This window comes from Aedes aegypti, chromosome 1 (genome assembly GCF_002204515.2).
Source record: "Aedes aegypti strain LVP_AGWG chromosome 1, AaegL5.0 Primary Assembly, whole genome shotgun sequence".
NCBI classification, from domain to species: domain Eukaryota; kingdom Metazoa; phylum Arthropoda; class Insecta; order Diptera; family Culicidae; genus Aedes; species Aedes aegypti.
In genome coordinates this window covers 88,407,393-88,431,266 of record NC_035107.1, presented here as the reverse complement: position 1 = coordinate 88,431,266, position 23,874 = coordinate 88,407,393, and the positions used below count along the sequence as shown (strand labels likewise).

Here is a 23,874-nt window from a genome sequence, read left to right as displayed (position 1 = left end):
GTAGTTGCAGTAACATGCTCTTTTGTGTTATTAAATAAAAACAAGATTTCATTAAACATTTTTGGACCCTATTACCGAATGGGTAAACGATATTCAATAAGTTATATTTGAAATTCGAACGGCTTCCATATGTTTATTATTTAAACCTCGTTGGACCTTCATATAGTCTTTATTGGGTGTTAATAAAACCTATCAAATATGAATTCTGATGCGTGTATATTTATCGTCTCTAGTGACAAACAACAAGGTATTTGAACGGTCTAAGAGGGCCGTCGCTCTCACAGCAGCATGATTTGATCACTTCACTACACGTGCGTTCAACCGATTTATGAAGCATCCGATGCATCGTTTGTCGTGGGACAAAGAGTTGTCGGATAATGTTACAAATTGCGATCAATTCGAATCATGCCGCATTCGCGCTACTATTTTTCGTGCAGACCATGTGCAAATTATTTCAGAATCATGAATAGCATGTACAAAGGCAAATCACAAAGGAAAAACGAAAAAATCCTCAAAATAATAAAACTTTGACCCACGAACGTTGCATCATGAATTTTGTCATGATCACTAGATTTCCATCCTTGATCGGTACGGAATAATAGTCAACCGTGCCGACCGAGCTCGATATCGCAATTATGAATTGGAACTACCGAACTACGGCAAAAGAACGAATACATCAAGGAAGACGTCGTGTAGCTTGGATTGCACGTCATCCACCCAGTGTCAGTGTCCCGTGTTCCTGCCTTACAATCTTAGTGATTTAGTGATGAATAAAATTTTTCAAAATAATAATTCTCGCATCATTTGTGATCTCGCCCTAAAAGCCATTGGTAACCGAGTGTATAGCTTGTTGTTACCGAGCAAACAAATGGATTTACACGTTATTCAACAATGCTACGATAAAGAGAAGATACTCCTCTCTCTCCCAGTGGTGATAGATTTCATCTTGGTCCATTCATTTGCTTAGAAACAAGGAGCTACACACTCGATTACCAATGGCTAGAGATGAACTGAAAGTTTATCAACATTCCTGTTGTTAGCAAGCATATGATCCGATAGATCACCGAATGACCGATATGATATAAAACAGAAATTTTCTTTTTCAACATAGTTTGTTCATGGTGTGAACAATGAGTTTATCGTGTGCTACCTTAAGTTCGTTGATAATGAAGAGGAAATTGAGCAATGCTCTCTTTCTGTCAACAGATTTCAAGACAAACATTTTTTTTTCGTATAAATATTAAGCGTCGCTGAAACAAGGGCATAAGTATCATAATCGATTTCTCTTCATCGATGTTGCCTTCATTGAATGAAGATGATAAGATGTTAGTTTATTTATTATTTGATTATTCCCTTTGAGTGATTCCTATAGAAATCTCTCTCAAAGAGGCACAAAACCTCTTCATCTTTTCCATAACGTTAAAATGTGAAAATATAATCTAAAAGCTCCAACGAACATAAACCATAACAGGTCCAAATGCTTGAATTTTAATGCCAATATCATCATAATGGGAAATCTGCACTTCAACAGAAAAATTTACGCCTATCTCGATGTGTTTCTTGCAAGAAATGTTCAAGAAAAGCATTTTTCTTTGATCGCAGTACGCAGTTGAAAAGAAATGTCAATTCAAATGGAGCGCACTGTAGAAAATTTCTTGACCATTTTTTGTTCGCAGAGATTTTTACTTTTCTTGAGCGGAACAGCATGCCTAGCTGAAGGATAAAGGAGGGTCATCATGAAATTATGATACCAACCTGAAAATAAACAGAAAAAAATACACTACAATCATTTTTTTTTTAGAATCTGTGGTAGTTGAGCATTACACTGAGCAGGCCGTGCTTTTAAAAGAGTTTATTATTATTATTCAAGCTGTCAAGTCAAGAAGTACCACATTGGCGACGAGTAAGAACCCACAGCCGGAATCTATATAGGAACGGAACGGACCTCAAGTTGTTTCTGGACTCATCGATTAAGGGTAACTATAAGGTATACCTGCATTTCCGACGGATAGCATCTGATCGGATCAGGTATGAGGGAAAACGAAAAGTCTCGCCTAAAAATAGGGAGACGCCTTAACGGCGGATGAAAATCCGACCGGAGAGGGCAAGAGAAATGTCTCGCCTAATGGTAGGGAGACGCCTTAACGGTGAAAAAAACCGGAGAAGGCAAGAATGTCTCGCCTTAAATAAGGGAGACGCCGAAATGGTGGATGAAAATCCGACCAGAGAAGGCAATAAGTATGTTTCGCCTCATGAGAGGGAGACGCCTTAACGACGGTTGAAAAATCAGTCGGAGAAGGCAAGGAAAATGGCCGGTAAAGCAAAACTGTTTTTCATAATGGGAAAGCGACAAGTGAATTATAATCCAATCGAAAATGCAGATCTGAGGGAAAGGCCATATTATTAAAATAATTAAATCCTGAATACTGATCTGAAAAGACAGATCATCAGTGGCTGATTAATTCAGCTGGGAAGGCAAGTGTAATTAACATAAAAAAAATGTGCCTAAAAGATCGCTTTTGAAGGGAGCAGTTCTAAAGACAGTTTTCAGCTGTCGTGTCATACGATCCATTGTGTCTAGCAAAACCAAATGCTCGCTTCAACAGGAAGCGCTCTTAGTGAATCCAACCAATATAAATAGTCAAAAACAAATTTGAGGCCAATTTCCGATAGAAACGTTAAATGGCGCCAGACCACCAGACCAGACTAGAATTGTGAATTTAATTGTGAAATAAAAGTTGTCTACTTAGAGCAAAAGAGCGATCCTATATGGTCGCTGCTCAGATAGACTGGACCAAGTGTTTTTCAATGGTTTCAGAAAAACGTACCCCAGGCATCAGAATAGCATTAGAAAGATCAGAACTGATGGAGTTCTTAATGTCTTTAACACGCCAAAATATCATCTAGTCCATTTAGAGTAAAAGCACATCTTCTGTCGAAGAAAAGGAGATGTGGTAGTTGAGCATTACACTGAGCAGGCCGTGCTTTTAAAAGAGTTTATTATTATTATTCAAGCTGTCAAGTCAAGAAGTACCACAGAATCAAACAATATACGAAATTTAATTTAAAAATTCAAATAGTAATTTCAAAATAGAAGGATATTTGCTACCAGTGTATCACGAACTGATCCAGATCATTTTTTCAAACTACTCACAAATTTAATTCTAGGCAAGACATATTTGGAACAAACGAATACAATTTGACCACTAACTTCACAAAAAAAAAAGATGTTAGTTTGTTATCAAAAATTTTTCACTTCAGGACGCTTGGTTACGATGTACACGATTGATACTATTTCTTCTTAGTTCTGAATCACCTCAACTCATATTTGAATAGTGCGCCTTGTAATAGTTCATTTTTACGAGCCGTTTCTTTGTTTTTCTTTCTACACCAGATCCGACCCCACTGGCCCATGAGCCGTTTCGGATCGGCTGATTGCTCATTTTATGAATGCAAATTTGACAGCAGGCGGTTGCTTATCACGTGAAATCAACAGCAATATCAACAATGTGGTCGTTTCATAAAAATGATTATTGTAAATTGTGAGAATGTAGCACGGTAACACCATGTTCAATACTGGTTCCCTGCCGAAAATTAACTTCTTGGCCTCTCCTCAGGGATTTCAAAATAGACCATTTCCGTGAAAATTTTTTAATTGCTTATATGCTTTCTGTCAATTTATTGAACAAACTTTCCCAAGAAACCCATATGTTTTGAAGCCCCCAACTATTGAAAAACAGTAAAAAACTGGCGGCACGACTTTACACCCCACGGTCTCCTACAAATTATTTCTCTCCGATTCTTATCAGACCTCTTTTTCTCCTATGATTTTTGTCTCCACGTTGTGGTGAATATTCGATCAGCTGATTGGGGTCAATCATGACAGATACCTTTATTTATGTTTTCATCCGCCACTTCTACCGTGGCTGGAATCAACAAAACAATCCCGGAAACCATCTTGGTGCTGCTGCTGGTCGTCAATGTTTTTAACTTCGGTTCTACCACCGGAACTTTAAGGTTAACTGTGCGCGCAAATAATATTATTTTCCCGTTTTTATTTGCCTTTACTCCCCGAGCACTTTCCATCGTAATTGTTCTACTAATATGATGAAGAGATCCAACACGACGAAATCTTTCACGACAACGGTGGGTATTATTTTCATTACTATCGCCTGTGGCTGCTGTAGTGCTCCACTTGGATATGAAAATGGTTCTGCTCTCTTCCGGTTTCGCGGTTGGCTGAGGGTGGCGAAAAGAATTTCGCTGATATCCGGAAGATCGCCGCTGATCGAGATTGCAAGAGGTCCTTGATTGGCTCATCATTCTGTTTGGATTCCTGCAGCTTCCATTGGAATCGAGTACCGAAATCGTAATCGAAACAGTATGCTGTCGCACGGTTATATCTTCGTCCCCAGTTTGCCACCGGGGAGCAGAACCCTTTTCGAAAACTATCGTGGAGCACGGCACAGTCTTCCGGCGCGTAGATGAAGGGAATATTCGTTGTGGTCGTGGAGGATTTTTCGGGAAGACCTTCTCCTTCTTATAATTTGCATTAACGTCCCCACTGGGACTCTCAGTTTAGTGCACTTATGAGCACTTCCACAGTTATTAACAGAGAGCTTTCTTTTCCAAACTTGCCATTTTCGCATTCGTATATCGTGTGGCCATTACGATTATGCTCTTCCCAGGGAAGTCAAGGAAATTCCCATTACGAAAAGATCCTGGATCGACCGGGAATCGAACCCAGACACCTTCAGCATGGCTGTGCTTTGTAGCCGTGGACTCTAACCAGTTGGGCGGGACGGGAGTGGTAAAACGGGGGAGTATGTATGCTCCATTGGCCATGAGCAGCAGATATAAAACGGTAATTGCTATCCGTTGTGAGTCTCAGACCATGTTGTCGTGTCGTGGTGTGCTTGATTTGACATTGACATTTTGTTGTGTCTACAAACACTCAACGCAGGGGTGAGATTGAAAGTTGTGGAAAAATCTTCACTTTGTTTACCCACAGGGTTGAAACAACTGTGCCGCACTACTCAAAATGTGGTGAATTCTCTAGTTTTCAAAAATGTATAATAAAATCAGGAGTGCATATAAATTAGATCTGAAATCGTCAAAAATCATTAAAAACAATCGTCTTTTGAATAAAAATATAAAAACAGGGGGTAAGGTCTGACGGAAATGGTCTATTGAAGTCAAAATTATTTGTATTCAGATGGCATATATTATTACACAGGCCGTCAAAGGGCGAAGTATGCGTTTTATCTGTAGTATTTATTATGGATCCTGGAGAAATCAAGACAAGCTCTTTTTTAAATTATTTTATTGTTCGTTTTGTTGCCGAATAGATTCTTGTGAAAATTTTCAACGTGGGAAAACAAATACTCACACGTTACTCTATATGGGGCCTTCCTTAACACGATTTACGAATGCAAAAATGGCAACTTTGGCAAAAAAAGCTCTCAGTTAATAACTGTGGAAGGGTGGAAGTGGTCATAAGAACACTAAGCTGAGAAGCAGGCTCTGTCCCAGTAAGGACGTATTGCCAAGAGGAAGAAAGGAACATATTTTCGGCCAGTATGTTCTTTTAGTCATGGGGGGGTTTAGTCTTGTTGAACCAAATCTTTTTAAATCCGGCAGTAAAATGCACTTATATGCTAAAAATATTGATGCAAATTTATGTCTTATAGTGAACAAAAAAAATCTACCCTTGAAAACAAAACTGCCGAAGATACAACAAGTCACCCTACTTACTTACTACACTACTTACCATTTTTCCTGTTCACGAGTCTCGTCTCAGGTTCAGACTGACCAAGGCAGCGTCCATTTATTACGTAACGCTAAAATTTGAAATTTTTGACCCCCTCCCCCCCTCCATAACGCTTTTTGTATGAGTCGTAACGCTTGAGCCTACTCCCCCTCCCCCTAGGGGGCTCTGCACTGTTTTGAATTTGCATGGGATTTTGACGTTTACTGGCCTTGTTGTTTATACATTTCAAGGTATAGTGAAAGAGAACGATAGATTTTCGTGCAGAGCCCTAGAGCGTTACGTAATTAATGCCGCCCAAAGTATTCATTCCTTAGTGTTGTCCATTGAAGTTGATTGTTTAAATCGCCCTAATTGCAAATCTCTCTAGAGTCTAGACATAAAATTCACCACAGTGAGCTTTCCCTCAGCTGTGGGGAAAAGCTTTCTGGTGTGGTCAATTTTTATCAGATTTTGCTTTGGTTCCAAATTCGTGATCAGTCACTCAAACACAACCCAAAACAAAAAGTGCGCCGTTCCGCCGATTGTAAATTTTGTGCAATAATTGTGTTCTTGTGCGCGTCGCGTAAAATGTTGGAATTCATAAAAATAAACGATAAATACTACGTGGTGGAGGTGCGGCAGGTGACCGATAATCAAACGGCAGTGGAAGAAAGTGGCAGTAAAGTTGTAGTGCAGTGCAATCTGTTCGATTTATGCCAGCTCTGGTGCGAAACGATATCTGTTGAGAACCTGATCGAACGGGAAAAGGTACTCAAATTTAAAGGGCTCTCCAACCAATCACTCAGCTGTTTGACTGCACTGTTTCCCAAACGGCAGTTTGCGGATCACAGTTTTTTTAATACACCCGATTCTGTTTACACGGGGGATGCGTACCGTGCAAAAAAAGTTTTCAGTTCAAAATTTCAAAAACCGTGCAAAAAAGTAACACTGTTCTTCGACGTTTCATGCAAAAATAAGGTTTTGGCGGAAAAAATGTATGGTAACTTGTTTTGCACGGCCGTGTAAAAAAAATCCGTGCAAAAACAGAATCGGGTGTAATGAGAAATACGTAAAATGTTCATTAGATGAATTCCTGGGATTAAGCTTAGAAAAAATCACTAAATCTTTGAAGAAATATCGGAAAAAAATTTAGACTGATATCTGAACTAAATTCTGATGAAAATTTTGGAGAAAGTCATGAAAAAAATACGTAAAATTATACTCATTGTAAAGTCACATGTAATATTTATCGTAATTCAAAAAAGAAAATTTATATGATTATCCCTTAGAGAAACGTCTAGCCGAATTCTCTTTTTAGTCGCTTTTTCAGTCATGAGATTTCTAAAGTTTCTATTGTTTTAAGGATTTTATAAAATACGCCTTACAATTGTTCCAGAAATCCGATTCCATCATTCAGTACACCGCGGAAATCGTCAACGAAACCATTCTCGCTCGGAAAGCGGACGACTTCTGCATTACCCAAGGATGTCCGGACTCTGTTTGTGGCGATCTGTTTCTCCGTTTGAAATACTACGTGCAAAGCATTCCGGTGACATTTACGTTGCGGCTGAAGGTGGCCACCAGCGATGAGGTTTGTATCGATTCCTATTTCTGGAAGTCTCAGGGGTTTTATCTTAGTTACTTATTTTAAACTTACAGCTTGCAGAAAACGTTATACTGCCCACATGGCGAACGCTTCTTATGTTGTATGAGGAGAACTGTGCCCTAAAGGATATCATCCTCAAAAAGGATATTGAAATTGAACAATATAAACTCGAGGGAGCAATTCTTAAAAGAAGTGTGTTTGAAGTTGCTTTGGCCAAAGAATTAGTAAAAAATTATCAATTTCTCAAACTTCTAGATCTAGTAGCGACCAATAAGTTCGACGAACGTAAATTTTCCGAAACATTTCCACTAAGTACGTCCTCGGAAGGTTTGCGGATACGAGATCTAATCAAAAATCGAGAACGCCGACTAAATCTGATGAAACATTTGAAAATCAAATCTAAAGATCCGGTAGAAACGGGAAGTCCTACGAAGAACTCACCAAAACTCAGTAAAACCATACTGACCCCAACACGGAAAAGTCCCGGAGGCCGTGCCAAAGGACTGGATGCAATATTTGCAAAACAAAGGTTGATTTAGTAAATTACCTCACTTTCCAGACCAACTTAAATTTTTCCTTCATCAGGTTACCGAAATCTATATCGGCATCTTCGATGTCCCTGAAGAGGCTCCAAGCTAGCCAATGCGATGAGGATGACGATAAGGAAGAAGTACTCAGCACAAGTCAATCCAGCATCAACCAAAGTGATTTAAGTAATGCATCCGGAATGGTAAAAGTTAGAAAAATAACGAAACTTTAGAAGACTTTTATTGTAATTAATTATAGTGTCTATATCTTTGTCTTTTGTGCGTAACTAATATATTTACCTCTTTAGATCAAAATTTATAATTATGTGTTTTTTCTTTAAGAATGTGTTTCCTATTCCTGGTACTTTGGATTAACATCACATAAAATTGGCTGCAGACTTTTTGGAGAAACAGTGAAATTTGTAAAATCCTTGATTCTTGCGATAGATATCACTTCCTTGATACACTGACCCTTGCCTAATTGAAGCCACTGTAAGATTCGCCTTACGAAATCTTGGAAAATCCTGAGTTTACCTTGGAAGACATCAGATAGAAACCCACAGAGTCCTGAAATAGCTGTCTTTCGAGCTCCTGGCGTGGAAATCAAGATTTAGTTGACATAGGCAGGGCATCTTATAATTAACGGAAATCTCTATCAGTTTTTGCAACAATTTTTGCAAGGGTTACTTAAAAGGTTCATCTCGAAATGGGTTTCATGCTTCCTCTAGGGATTCCTTTTACCACAATCACCACAGAGATTTTACCAAGAACTAAATCAATTTTATGGATTAATGTAGAAATACAAATTCTCACCGATAATTCCTCTAACAAGCAAACATTATGAATTTCGTCCAACCATTTCCCAAGGAAATCATCAATGGACTTTAAAAATTTCTAAGATTTTTTGCTTGAAATTCATTCAGGACATTCTCCAGAAATTATTCAGGAATTTTTCTCAAAATATTTAGGAAAAAAAAATTTACTGTTCCCATCATGGAATTTCTTTACATGGGCGATTGCAGGTCTTCAAAATCTCTATGTTAAACTAAATGGTCTCTAAAATCACTAGTTCCCATTTCTCTTAGCGATAAATTCTGGTGCAGAATTCTAGAGCCTCCAGAGAAACCTCCAGAGACTCTTAATCAAACACTCCAGAAAACTTCATAAATTCTCCTTCTTTTCCAGGCATCCCTCCAGAAATTCCTCAACAGAATTCCTACAAATTCTGTCAGAAATTCGTCCAGAATTTCCTGTAGAGATTCATCCAGGGATTTCCCACGGAGTATAATTTTGAATATTTTCGCAACACTATACCATGATTTTCTTCAGAGATTTTCCAACCTTTTTTTTTCAAGAGTTACTTTTGTTGAATTGAAACTTAGCGAAACATCTCAAGTAACCAAATAGCACTAAAATTCGCCCTGCGTGCTAATATAGTGCTATAATACAACTGACATGCCCTTCTTCATGGCATTAACGTCCTCACTGGGACAGAGCCTGCTTCTCAGCTTAGTGTTTTTGTGAGCACTTCCACAGTTATTAACTGAGAGCTTTCTTTGTCAAATTAGCCATTTTCGCATTCGTATATCGTGTGGCAAGTACGATGCCCAGGGAAGTCACTCGGCTAAGGAAGGCCCTGCTGACATACCCTATATTAGCCCTATAAGCCTGAAAAGGCGAATTAGCGCGCTAGTGGTTATTTGGGATAATCGTAAGAGCCTCATTCATTAACCTTTAATTTATTGCTGGTTAAGCTTGTTGATCTGAAGTCCTGAACTCAACGAGGATTTTTTGATAGCATAACATGGATGCGCCGTTAGACACGGTTGTGCTATTTTTCCCCGAATGTCAGTTCCTCGAATAGCCTACTCCCCCGAAATGTGCTTTGCACACCACATTTCAGAGGGTGAATGAACCGGTCATCTGATGATCCTTCTTTCGAGTTTCACCGTTCTCGGCATCTTTGGCAATATCGCTAAGTATTCCATGAATCTATCATGGGGCCTTCTTAGGCCGAGTTGTTAAAGTCCGCTGCTGAAGGCCTCTGGGTTCGATTCCCGTTCGGTTCAAGATCTTTTCGTAATGATACAGTGACTCAATTTCATTTTCGTACGGGGCACTGTTTCCATATCAAGTTGGTATAAAACTATTAAATGGTGCATGGATTTCGATATACTTTATCAATAGCGAAGGTCATAGGTGTCATCTATTGTTTGGCAATGACAAACTGTATTCACTTGCTTAAATCTTTGGAATAATGGAAAAGTATTGAGATTGTGTCTATAATTGACCCAATTCCATATTCGTACACCTATCAAAAAAGAAACATACAACATTCAAAACTCATGTTTGATGGACTAGATGATTGCTTAAGTTCTTCGTTGTGTTGTTCTGATGTAGTAGAGTACATTTGGAAAATTTATAAGCGGACATATTTGAAACTTAAGTAATTTTAAGAAAAATACCACTTGTCCCATGTGGTTTGCTAAAATATTCGGTAAGTTAAACAATAACTTACATATTATTCAACATCGCTTTCTCAAGAATGATTGTTGCGAATATTGCATAAGTTTCAAAAAATTATAATCAGTTTTAGAGTAGCTAGGAGTGGATATCGACAACTTATTCTTTTGGATCTTAGGTAATATAACATTTATAACAAATCCAAAACCAAAAATGGTGGTCAATTTCTCTAAGTTTTACTCCTAAATGGATATACATAATCCATAGTTAATGTTCCTATCGAAACATTGCGTAATTATTATTTTTAATTTACATTTTACTACCAAACATGATTATAGAGATTTGTAGAATAAATATTATGGCCGTAACCGCAACATAAACGTTTTTTTAAAATGATGAAAACGACAGAATATATTCTAGTAAAAAGTGTATCAATGCTCTCTGCTCATTCAAGTTATTTTGTATTTTTCTAATAAAATCAATTAATAGCAAAATAGGGTGCTATTTTGAATATAATTTGAATATTTATTCATAGATAACTGTATATTGCGATAACATCAATTATGTTGAGGTATGTACAGCGTAGTTTAGGGTACTTTATTGTAAAACGAAGTTCGTGATTCAAATTTTTTTTTTACAGACAATTTCAAAATTGACCTTTACCTGTTGTTTAGAATGAAAATTTGGTTTACATTGATTAAAAAATTATCATTTTAGAAGAGTTTTGAAACTATGGTACCACAATTTTCTGAACTCTAAAGAGATAAAAACTATTTATGATTTCTGTAAACTGTATACATTCCAACTAAATTTCAATCAGAGCCCACGAATATAATTAATAGATTGGATTCAATGACAAAAATGAACGTTACTGTTCGAATCATTGGATTTTATAGCAAAAATCATTGTAAAACTGGCATTTCTCATAATTTTACCTAAATTTCATATATGTCCGCTAATAAATTGTCCAAATGTACTTCACTACATCTAAACACCATAACAAAGCACTTCAGCAATCAAATAGAGCTTTTAAATTTAGTTTTGAATGTTGTACGTTCGAATTTTGGTAGGTGCACGAATATGGAATTGGGTGAATTTTAGACATAAATTCAATACTTTTACATTAATCCAAAGATGAATGTAAATGGAAACATTTTCTGATTCGCAAATAATAGATGACACCTATTACCTTCAATGTGGATAAAGAATTTTAAACTCAATACATCATTTAATAGTTAATTACTAACAGTATCCTGTACGAATGTGAAATTGGGCCACTGTTATTTTCTTGACTTCCCTGGGCTTAGAGCAATGTGATGGATTTTACTAAGGTGGCGCAGATGATTGAAGCGTGCCACTAGTTCTCTCTTTCATTCTACCGCTGTTCTTATGCAGCGCAAATAGTGACGTCACTATTTGCGCTGCATAAGAACAGCGGGAGAACAAAAGAGAGAACTAGTGGCACGCATCAATCATCTGCGCCACCTTAGTAAAATCCATCACATTGGGCTTAGAGTATCTTCGTACCTGTCACACGATATACGAATGCGAAAACGGCAAATTTGACAAAGAAAGCTCTCAGTTAATAACTGTGGAAGCTGTGGAAGTTAATAACTGAACACTAAGCTGAGAAGCCGGCTGTGTCCCACTGAAGACGTAATGCCAAGAAGAAGAAGAAAATGAATCCTAACATCGAGACACCGTAGACCTTGCTGAAATGAGGACAACTGATTTTGTAAACGCCAGCCTTGTTCAGTGTCTTTCGGATCCTTGGTATAGCTTAACGAAGTTTTGCGCTGGTTGTCTTTGTTGGAAACACCAAATCGATTCCGAATTTTTTTAGTCCTTGCCTTGGGCGGAGCTGATTGGAGATGTGTCTGTCGTATGGGATGTAGACTCTCTTCATGGGTCCGGCGATAGAGGTGAGTGCCGTCGAAATACTCATCAAGCTTACGGAGGAAAGTTTGAAGAATCGCAAGGTGATTATTGGCGAAAGAGGTAAACCCCTATCTTCCACGCATCAAAGGACTTCCGAAAATTTACAAACCAGGAAAGAGATGCGTTGAATCATTTCGGCAATCGTAAATTGTTAGTCAAGGTATTCCAGAGTACGTCAAATCCCTTCTCCACAAGGTCTGTTAAAAATACCCAGGAGTTCCCCCAGAAGTCAGGAAACATTGGTGTCTTTCGACGTAGCGATTCTTATTCCTAAGATTTCCCCACTCTTCTCGAGGGTTGGTTATTACCCCAAAGGAAAGGAAAGGTCAAGACATACATGAGGTTGGCAAGGCTGTGCATGGACCAGAACTACTTTCAATTTAGAGGAAACTTCTACAAGCAGACGAAAGGAGACCTAATGAAAAACCTTCTCTCTCCGTTTTTGTGCGAACCATTCATGGCGAATTTTGAGAAAATTTAAAGAATCGAGAGTAGGTATTACCGGGTAAATGGTGGGAATACGTCGACTACATTTCAGGGTTATCAAGCGAAAGAATCTAGCTAAATTTCGGGTACACTCAACGGCGTACACAAGGATATCACCAAACTATTGTTTTTTATCTACTTGTCATTAAGGAAGAAAATTCATCGTTCAACTTCGAAATCTATAGGAGCACTCAACGAATCATCATTTGAGCAATTCTCAGCTAGCTAAACAGTTAATGATAATTCTTAGGTATTTCTTCACGTGATATGTCTCATATTGTCCTTGGAATACATAGCAAACTTAGTGGCATCGTATAGAGGAAGGATATAGCTTTCATCTAAGACTAAAAAAATGAATTTGGCCGTTATATACGTCAAAATTGTTGAACATGATTTAGAAAATCGTTCATTTTATAGGATAAATACTAGTAATCCTTTATAAGAGCGATTCGCGGAAGCTGACATTTCTGTCAAAGTGTGAGCCAAACGAACATGCGTTATCATTCGCCCTCGAACCGCCAAGAAGAGCGTACCACAATAGCTGCAAGCCAAGTGAAAGTCAAGTGGAGTGAAGCCATTTTGTTCGGTTAACCGCGTGGAGTGAAAATTTATTTAAAACTTTTATAGCGTAGAGAAAAATTGACAAAAGTGAATAGTTGAAGTAGATAGAGAAAAAACATCGTTTTAAATTAATTAGTACATTAAGTGAGAGAAAAAAATCGGTATTTTTAAGTGTAGCAAATAAAACTAGGTTAAGTGTGAAAACAAGTGACGGACAGTGGTTCATGCTTGTTTCCCAAGCATGAATTCGGCAGGTGAGTGGGGCACCGAGCCCCCCGATAAAGGTAAGACATGGCCAAACACGCCCCTACCCCCATCTTCTGATGAAGACCCAATGGATACGGAATTCATGGGCTTCGACGAGACGACCACGAGACGAAATCAGGTTATGACCAGAAAACGACGCGAAGAACAATCAAAAAAAGAAAACGACAAGAAAAAGACAAAATCAGGTACAGAATATCAACCAAACACACCACACACACCAACAAACAACACGAAAGAAATTCAAAACCAGACACAAACACTAAGTCAGACGACTTCATCGACACGCACACCAACAATGAAAACACAAATCAACGAATCACAATCACAATCTCAAAACATCACAAACCACACAACCAAAAACAGAACCCAACAAACACAAAGACCAGGAAACTACTCTAATGATGAATTCAAGATCAAAAATAACACATACAACGTAATTTTCATCGAGCCAATTACGATTAAAGAAGGAGAAGTGCTGCTGGAACCGATGGAGGTAGGAAAATTCCTACACGAAATGAAGTTGGACCAGTTTGCCGAACTGAAAAGGGCAGGATAGTACAGGTATAAACTCACCTACAGGAAACCACAAGACACAGAAAAAATCCTCAACTCAGCCACACAGCTGAGGGAAAACAACTACAGCCTGACGGAAAAAGAAATTTTCGAAAAAATCATCAGCAGTAAGAAAGTAATTCGAGTCGACAGGATAAAACGCAAAAAAGATGACCAACTGGTCAACACGCGAGCGGTCAAAATAACGGTGGAGGGTTCGGAACTTCCAAGAGTTGTTCAACGCTATGGAGTTCTGGCCAAACCGGAAATATACATCTATCCAGTGAGGATCTGCAACAAATGTTGGAGAATAGGACACAAAGCAGCAGCGTGCAAAGGAAAAGAATCATGTAAAAGATGCGGTAAAACAATCTCCGAAGATCATCAACAGTGCAACCAAAATATGCCGGTGAAATGCAAAAATTGCGGTAAAAACCACCTACCCACCGACACACAATGCCCGGAACGACAACGACGAGAACAGATCAACGCAGCCATGACGATCAACAAAATGACGTTTGCCGAAGCTGAAGAAATGTACCCGAAAACAAGCAACCGGTTTGCAGCCCTGGAGTCTATCGACGAATTCCCTAGATTGGAACGCCCAAATAGACAAGTAGCTGGATTCCGCCAAGTACCATCAAGACCAAACAGGAAAGTAGACTACAGCAAAATCATCGAACAACTATCAAAACCAGCGAAAAACCCAACAATAGTCAAAAACACTTTCCCTCAGGTAGAGCAGATACCCGAGCAAGTAAGTGTCATCACTAACAACCCGCACGCAGTCTCCGAAGCAGAACGACTCCAGACAATGTCCAAACAACTACACGACTTTTTTTCGACAGTCCTGCAAGTTAATGACAAACCGGACTTAGATTCAAGCACGGATCTCCTAGTAATCGAAGTTGGCTCGATGATACAAAAAATAATAGATAAAATTAACACAGCAATCCTAATCACAACATAACATCTCCTGTAATTCCAATGGCTAATTTTAACGAAACGCTCAATATCTCACAAATCAATATACACAGTTTAAGACCATTACAGAAAAGAGAAAGTATTAAAACATATCTTACAACCAAAAATGTTCACATTTTTTTGATACAAGAAATTTGGATCAAAGATTCAGAAAAATACAAATTTTTAAATTATAATTTTTTCAAAAAATGCCGAGACGAAGGCTACGGTGGAACAGGTATACTTGTTCATCCTACCCTAATGGCAGAAGAAATAATCATACCTAATGTAGATTTAGAAGTAATAGCAGTTAAAATCAAAAACATTAAGAACCCTATCATTTTTATTTCTCTTTATATTCCCCCAGAAAGTACAATAGACAGTATTAAAAAACCTCTCGAAAATTTATTTCACTTCATAAAAAGTAGATCAGAATCCGTTCTTTTGGGAGGTGACATAAATGCTCACCATCCCATATGGGATAATACGGTGACAAGAGCTGATAAGCGAGGAGAATTAATAAGCGACTTATTAGAAAATAATGATATAGTATTTCACAATACAGGTGAGACAACAAGGTGGCAAGATTTAAACTGTAATGCCTCGGCCATAGATATAACCCTAACAACTACAGATATTGCACCATTCGTAAGCTGGGAAGTTAGTGAAGAAGATCTAGGATCAGACCACAAATTAATTGAATGTAAAATAGATAATTACAACAAGTTTAATAATAATACACCATACACTGTAATTAGCAAAAATAAGGCTTTAGACTACTTAAATCAAATCAATCCTAAGGAAATACAAAATGCTGATGACCTTGAAGAAAAAATTGAGAATGCATTAAACAAGGCAACGTTTAAATTTTTTCCAAATAGCAAAAAGAAAATCAAACCTTATTGGACGGATAAAATTAAGAAGCTATACGAAGAGAAAAATAAAAAACACATACAATTTCGCAAAAATCTATCGTTAGAAAACAAAAACATTTACAAAAAAGCCGAGAGAGAATTTAACATTGAAATAAAGAAAGCTGTATACAAATATTGAGAAGAAAAGTTGGAAGAAATCAACGAAAACACAAATATTAAACAAATGTGGAACATAGTCAGATGTATTTCAGGAAATTTCAAAAATAAGGATAATTCAGAACTAACTCATAACCAAGAGTTAGCGAAAGAATTCATTACAAATAACTTTGTTATGGAAGATAGACAACTTTTCGAACCGACATACAATAATGTCGATGAACTTCGATATGCAGGAGATATAGGCAAGGAATCAATGTTAAATACCATTAACAGTAGAAAAGATACATCAGCTGCAGGATATAATAAACTGTCATACTACTTACTGAAAAGAGTTAAACCGGAACTATTGACCAGAATATTAGAAATGACAAACGAAGTGTGGCGAAAAGAAAATATACCTGAACAATGGAAAATCAGTAAAATAATTCCCATATTAAAACCTAAAAAAGACAAAAGTAAATCAGACTCTTATAGACCTATCGCACTGATTAACATTAACCTGAAAATAATAAATTGCGAAGTTAAGAAAAGATTGAATAGGTTTGCTGAAGAAAAAAATCTAATACCATCACGTTCATTCGGTTTTAAAGAAAATTCCTCAACAATAGATTGTATTAATTACTTGATTTCAACCGTCACAGAAGCGCAAAGAAACAAAATGACAGTAGTTACTATTTTTATAGACCTGACTAAAGCCTTCGACTCGGTTGATATAGGCATACTATTAAAACAACTAGACAATGTTGCTACTCCAAACAAAATCCTTAGATGGCTTAACGCATACTTAAATGATAGAACAGTTATTTTAGAGACCACAAATGTTAGCCTAAGCAAAGACTCAAATAAAGGGCTGCCACAAGGCTGCCCACTATCACCGCTGCTTTTTAATCTTTATACAGCAGGTGTACATGAAATAACGACAGAAAAAGTTATCTTAGAACAATTTGCAGATGATTTTTCGATTACTATATTAGGGGAAACATTAGAAGAAGTTGAATTGACAGCCAATATCACAATGAACAGAATCAAAACATACTTCGAAAACCTAAAAATAGCTATCAATCCAGAAAAAACAGCAATTGTAGTGTATAATCCTAGAAAAGAAGAAAAAATAAAAGTTACATTAGAAGGAGTGGACATTAAACAAGTAGAACAGCACAAATACTTGGGCTATATAATAGACCAAAAACTAAATCATATTCCGCATATAAACTACATAACAAACAAAGCTAAGCAGAGATTAAACGTTTTAAAAATAATCTGTAAGAAAAAGGAAGGAGCCCATCCACAGACAGCATTAAGAATAAACAAGGCAATAATTCGGTCACAAATAGACTATGGAATTACAGTGTATGGAGGTGCAGCCAAAACCAATTTACAAAAACTAAACTCAACTTTCAATGCAGGACTAAGAACATCACTAAGATTGCTACAATCCACGCCAATCAATGTACTGTACGCCGAGGCAGGAGAAATACCTATAAAAGAAAGAGCAAATTTGTTAACAAAAAAAGAAACGGTAAAAAGTTTTGCCTACAATAAACCAATTTTGGATATTTTAAGTAAATTTACTGAATTAACTGACCTACCAAAAAACACACATTCCTAGAACAAATCACATACACAAATAATTACATAGTTATACAAACCAATAATACACATGTCACATTAGAAACTAAACTTATTATAGAAGAACTAGAGACAGTCAAAATAGAAACTGAAATTCCACAATTAGTAAAACAAAACATGAATGAATTTACAGTAAGAGCCATCACAAATGAATACATCTGCAATAAATATCAAGACTACGTTAAAATTTACACAGATGGTTCTAAAACATCTACCAGTTGCGGTATAGGCATTTGGATAGAAGATACAGAAACAGTGAGCAGCAAAGTCAATAAAGAACTCTCTATAATGAATGTAGAATTGACAGCAATAAATACAGCAATCGATGTAATAAATAACAGTACCGCGGAAAAATTTGTAATCTGTACAGATTCGAAATCCGGGCTGTTATGCCTGAAAAACAAGCAATTTAAAAATAATTATATAGTCAAAGAAATATTAGTCAAATTAAGTCAAACTTCCAAAGATATATCACTACAATGGATTCCTGGTCATAAGGGAATATTAGGGAACGAAAAGGCCGATAAACTCTCAAAGCAAGGCTGTAACAGTAGAAATGTAATATACACAAAATTGCCTATTTCAGATACATTTAATTTAATTAAAAAAGAAGCGTTAGAAGAATGGACACAAAACTACACAATACTTTCTCAAGACAAAGGACAAAAACACTTTAAAATATACCACAAACCAACATTAAAGCCCTGGTTCTACAGATGCTCCTTAGAAACACACGAAATTATAAGCATAGGAAGGCTACGAATATTTCACACGTTAACGAAAGACAAACTATACCAATGGAAGCTTAAAAACGACGACACCTGTGAAGAATGTGGGAGAAGGGAAGATGTTAACCATGTCTTGTTCGCATGTAAAAAATACTTGGGAAGCAGGTACAAACACAGCTGTTTGTTGACTTGCAATAACACTGAAGACCTACTAAAAAACGCAAACACTAAAACATACCGAGATATTGCCAAATTCATTAAAGAAAACCGTATTCAAATTTGAACTCGCGAATGATGTTTTTTCGAGATCGAAAAAACAACACTAATTGTTTATAAACAATCACCAGTTGAAAGACTGGTGCACTTATGTCGACTTTGACAAGACGTTATAAAAACGAATCCGTTCGATAAACGTAAGAGGCGTATGATGCCCAAAAGAGCTTCATGATATTTGACACAACTTGGCAGTATAGTTTGACAAGTGGACTCGCCATAAGAGGGAAAAGAAGAAGAAGAAGAACATGCGTTATGTGTGTTTTGAACTTTTCTTGAGGAGTAATGTAATCCGCTTGAAATTATTTCGGTAAAAGTAATTTTGCATGAAGCAAAACAAATGATATATTTTTCTTTTTTAAATTTTTGTCAATGCGATTTTTAGTTGTTGATTTTTTCGGCTGTTTATTAGTTTGGATACGTAGCTCAAAGATCTATATGAAACAAACTACACTTTTTAAGCTAGGTATGCTGTTTCGCTCAAGAAAAGTAAATATTTCTGCCCAAGAAATGGTCAAGAAATATCCTACAGTGAGCTCCATTTGAATTGACATTTCTTTTCAACTGCGTACTGCGATCAAAGAAAAATGCTTTTCTTGAGCATTTCTTACAAGAAATTTCCCACGCATCGAGATAAGCTATTACTTTTCTGTTGAAGTGCGTACTTCGCTTTAGCAATGAGGAAGTCATGTCCGTGTTACATTATTATTCTCGACGCCAAGCAAAATCAACACTGCTGATCTGTTGCCAAATCATTCCATTTTACTTCCGCTTATCTCTCTATAAAGGATCACTAGTAAATGCCATTGCTCACTTAGTTTTTATAGCCTATCTTACTCAGTTTTTTCTCAGCTTTCTGATGAAGATCTAAGAATTCTAAACGAGCGGTGCGCTAATGGTGAAAAAACGTTTTTTCTAACAAACTTCAAGATGGCGGCCACATTTAAACATTGCTTCAGTCTTAGATGAAAGCTAAATCCTTCCTCTATACGATGCCAAGGGTAATATGAGACATATTACGTGAAGAAATACCTAAGAATTATCAAAAACCTAGCTGGCGTACGAGGGGTCCACCAATTTAAAAAACCGAAAGGACCACCCTTAAGTATTATGGCGAATAGAGTTGTTATAGATTGAAATATAAACAAAATAAAGTAAATCGTTTTCGATTCTACTTGTAATATGCTAAGCGTGTACAAGAGATGTCAAACAACGAGCGAAAATGAACGAAAAGCAGATTAGGCGAAGCGGGCGAAACGAGAACACTGTGCGGGAAAGAAGCCAGTTTTGAAAACAACTCGATCCAGTTTGGTGACAACTTTTGTAGCGAACGGACGGTGTTTGCTATAGTGTGTTTATTTGTTGGTTCGGCTTAAGTTTGGCCGATCAGTTATGTTTCGGTTACTACAAGTATAAGCATATACTAGCGATCAGTGACATAAAATTGTAATTTTAACGATGGGTGCCGATGGCAGCCTGGTTTCAGCGAGAATTGCTCATCTACAAATCGAATTATTGGTTCCAGCCTAAGATGGTAGCGTTTCACTTCACCGCATGGTTCACAGGATGTAGACTCATCCCCCTTAGAGAAAACAGAAAAACTACTGGAACTGGAATATATTTTCGAGACGTTAAGCCTGGTTTGCTACTAAAAAGGAATCGCTCAAGAAATTTCTCTTCGATTCCTTTCAGAAATTTTCTACAGCGACTCCCATTTGAACTGACATTTCTTTTCAACTGAGTACTGCGACCAGAAAAAATGCATTCTTAAGCGAATCCTTGCAGAAATTTCCCATGCATCAATATAGGCCGAGAAATTACTTGTCAGCAGCGAATCAGGCTTTACAAGGTAAGGCCTACACAGAAGAGAGGATCGATGAAGAGAAATCGATCATACGACTTACGCCCTTATTCTAGCACGGCGAAAAGTTTTACTGAGGTCGGTGAAATAATTTAAGTATGTATATATTAGCTATTCAACCCAGATTTACGCTACAGATGCGACTGTTTTCGGTCAATTCTCAACGGCTAAAAGAAATTCAGAAAACCGAAAAAGATCAAAATTTTGAGTTCATTCTGTGTGTCGTATGTGTTGTTGAAATTCTCTATTAAACATTTCATTGTTATTACTTCATAATTACAAAACTAGAGATCAATTTCAATTTCATTCTTTGCGACTTTGTAAAAAAAATTTGAATTGAGAGTGCATTTGAGTGATGTCACTGGAAAGCGCACACAATAAAATAAGTGGCCAGAATAATTGAATGATTTGTGACATTGCTTGAAATCGGATTAGAAGATTTGGTGCGTTCGTTCCACTTGATAATATACGGTAGTAGCGTTAACACGAAACGGATTGATTTTTTTTATAAAATTATTTAGGATATCCCTTTTGCCCGCTAGTTAGAAAGCGATTTTTTTTTTGATGTGATGACACGAAATAACTATCATGCTTTTAAAATATAAAACAAATGGAACCTCTACCTCGGTCGTGTTTGAACCATTTTTTTTGTTCCTCGTTTTGTATGCATATTTTTGTTGATCCGATGACCCTGCATGGATCGGTTTCGCTCTTTATTGAGCGGATAACCTTACATAAATCATTTTATCGTTGACTGGGTTGTAGTGAAAAGTTTCGCGAAACAGTATTACAAATAAAAATAGAAGGGCGTGACCGGGAATAGCGATATTCATGCTTTTTGTTATCTTGTTTAAGATTGAATCAAGGTTTACTCTCCAACCTTGTTTCTGAAAGCAGTGTGGATGAGATTATCAAAAAGAAACATTAATATAGTTAGTATCCAATCTACCTACGGTAACATTTCTACAGAAATTCTCACACTAATTCTATGAGATTGTCTAAAGTAAGTTTTGAAATAAATTCATTACGCGTGGTAAAGATGGATAAATTATGGGCGAAATTATTAAGAAAATGCACGTGCTCGGCTGGAATTCTAACCCACGACTCTTGTATGCCAGACGAACGCTTTAACAACTAAGCAAGCCAGTGGCTCGGTTAGTTAGTTGGTAAAGCGCTCGTCTAGCATACAAGCCCCATGGGTTCAAATCCCAGCCGAGCACGTGGATTTTTTTTATAATTTCACCCATAATTTATCCATCTCTACCACGCGTAATGAGTTAATTAATTTAGAAAAAAAAAAAAGATTGGATTACCGCACAGTTCAATGTAAGCGTCGAGTTTTGAAAGTTTTTTTTTCAGGAATGTCTCCAATGGAACGTCAAGAATTTTTTATTTAGAAAAATCAATCCGTACGGTATTTTAAATGAAAATCCTAAAGTAACTTAAGAAACAACCAGTGTAAATTTTAATGTCATATTCAATGAACAAGGATCTCTGAAAGAAACAGCTGGACTTTTGAAGAAGTTTTAGAGGATTTTGTAGACAAAATCCGTCAATCTTTCATAGATAAAATTAATCGAATCTTGGGATAGTATTCTGCAGGATTTAGTGAAGGAATTCAACGAAAACCATTGGGCAGAAGAACTTTTTGAGGAAATGATCGGAAAAAATATTGGAAAATTTTCTGTTGTATTACCTAATGTAAGAACTTAAATAAACTTTTGAAAAATGCATTGGAAAAATCTGCAGTATTAATACTTGGATAAAATGCTGAAGAAATTCCTAAAAAATAGATTTGCTCGAGGAATTCCTTAACGAATTTTAGATTTCTGGGAGGAAAGGTTGATGAATTCTTGAAGGAATTCACATGAACAGGCGGAGAAATTCTTGCAGGGTTTCTTAAAAAAGCCTTTAAGGTGTCTTTTCAGAAAAAAAATGAAATTAATTTTTGTGGGCTTTTTCGGGAGAAATTCTGTAGAAATCTTTGGAAAATCTCCTAGAGTAACAACTGGAGAATTCGGTTGAGGGATTAGTGAAAAATATTTCAAGGATAGACTTGGGGAAAATCAAGGTAGTCGCTGTTCTCATAGATTTCCTGGAGCAAATTCTGGAGAAAAGCATCCTTTGAAAAATCTTTAGTAGTATTTTTGGGGAAATTGTATTTCTGGAGAGATCTCTATAGGAGACCCTGAAAGTATTCTAAATAATATCATTATGATAATTCCTCTGGGAATACCAGACGTCATAGTCTCTGGAGCAGAAACGATTTTGCATAAGGGTTTACTGCAAACTGCAGATTATTGAAAAATGTTTCAAAGCTTGATTGGTCAGAAAATCTTCATAATCTGCTCTTAAAATTTTTATGAATGATGCCACAAAATAACAGTGGGAGTTTGATCCAATCATTTTTCAGGAATTGACCAAGAACTACTTCCAGATATTTCTATGGCAGCTCTAAATCAGCCAAGAACTTCTTGACACTCTGGAAATTATATAGAAATTGCTCTGAAAATCGTTAAGAGATTCAGCAATGCTTTATAGATTATATCAAGATTGATAGCACGTTTAGCAATCGTTAGCACCATCACATTCTTACGTGTATAAAACGATGCGACTGCTCTTAGTTTAATCCATTACTTTCACAAAACTTTCTTCAATAATCTTATGATAATTCTCTATGGATGTCCCAGAAACTTGTCAAGAATTACTTCCAGGAATGCTCACGGCAATTTTTTCCAGAACATATACAGGGTTGTTTTTCTAACGGTTAAAGAAATTTCTTGTAACTTGTGATCGTGGGTAGGACAATCCTTTGATCGTTCAACCCAGGTGTTTTTGTGCGTAGTGCAAGTCCTACTTACTTCTCGCGTCACTGAACAACAAAGAAGTGTAATTGCATCAGTTGACGGTTATAGAAATCTAGGAATTCATTGGTATAGAGTAGTCTAACGACACGTGATGTGGATATTGAACATTATTGCGGTTTCTAATAACGTTTAAATGGATTCTTTTCACTTTATCCAATAAACCTGTAGTTCCGGGCGTTAAATTGCATGTCACACTTGTTTCCTTTATTTCTATCATAAAACACCTTCGCTATTTATCTCGATCCTAGAACAGCTTCGAAAGTTCCTGGCACACATACCTTATACCTAGGGACAATGGAAATTCGCGATTTCGCGGAAGCCGCGAATTCCGCGAAATTTGGGCTTCGCCACGAAATTCAGGAAATCCCAC

At 36.9% G+C, this 23,874-nt stretch overlaps 1 protein-coding gene across 1 annotated transcript; it reads left to right on the top strand.

Moving 5' to 3' along the window:
* Positions 1-6,239: 6,239 nt before the first annotated feature.
* On the top strand, positions 6,240-8,301 carry LOC5576585 (non-homologous end-joining factor 1). Its single transcript, XM_021841800.1, has 5 exons — positions 6,240-6,517; positions 7,146-7,340; positions 7,409-7,547; positions 7,611-7,884; positions 7,941-8,301. Exons 1-5 carry the CDS (start codon positions 6,338-6,340, stop codon positions 8,113-8,115), a joined length of 963 nt encoding a protein of 320 aa, XP_021697492.1. The 5' UTR covers positions 6,240-6,337; the 3' UTR covers positions 8,116-8,301.
* The last annotated feature ends 15,573 nt before the right edge of the window (positions 8,302-23,874 follow it).

What these genes read in the sequence shown, in the direction of transcription:
- LOC5576585 (XM_021841800.1), top strand. Translation starts at nt 6,338, where the DNA reads ATGTTGGAATTCATAAAAATAAACGATAAATACTACGTGGTGGAGGTG. An exon ending in AGGTGGCCACCAGCGATGAG is followed by an intron (nt 7,341 to 7,408) that starts GTTTGTATCGAT and finishes TTAAACTTACAG; the next exon opens with CTTGCAGAAAACGTTATACT. An exon ending in GGGAGCAATTCTTAAAAGAA is followed by an intron (nt 7,548 to 7,610) that starts GTGTGTTTGAAG and finishes TCAAACTTCTAG; the next exon opens with ATCTAGTAGCGACCAATAAG.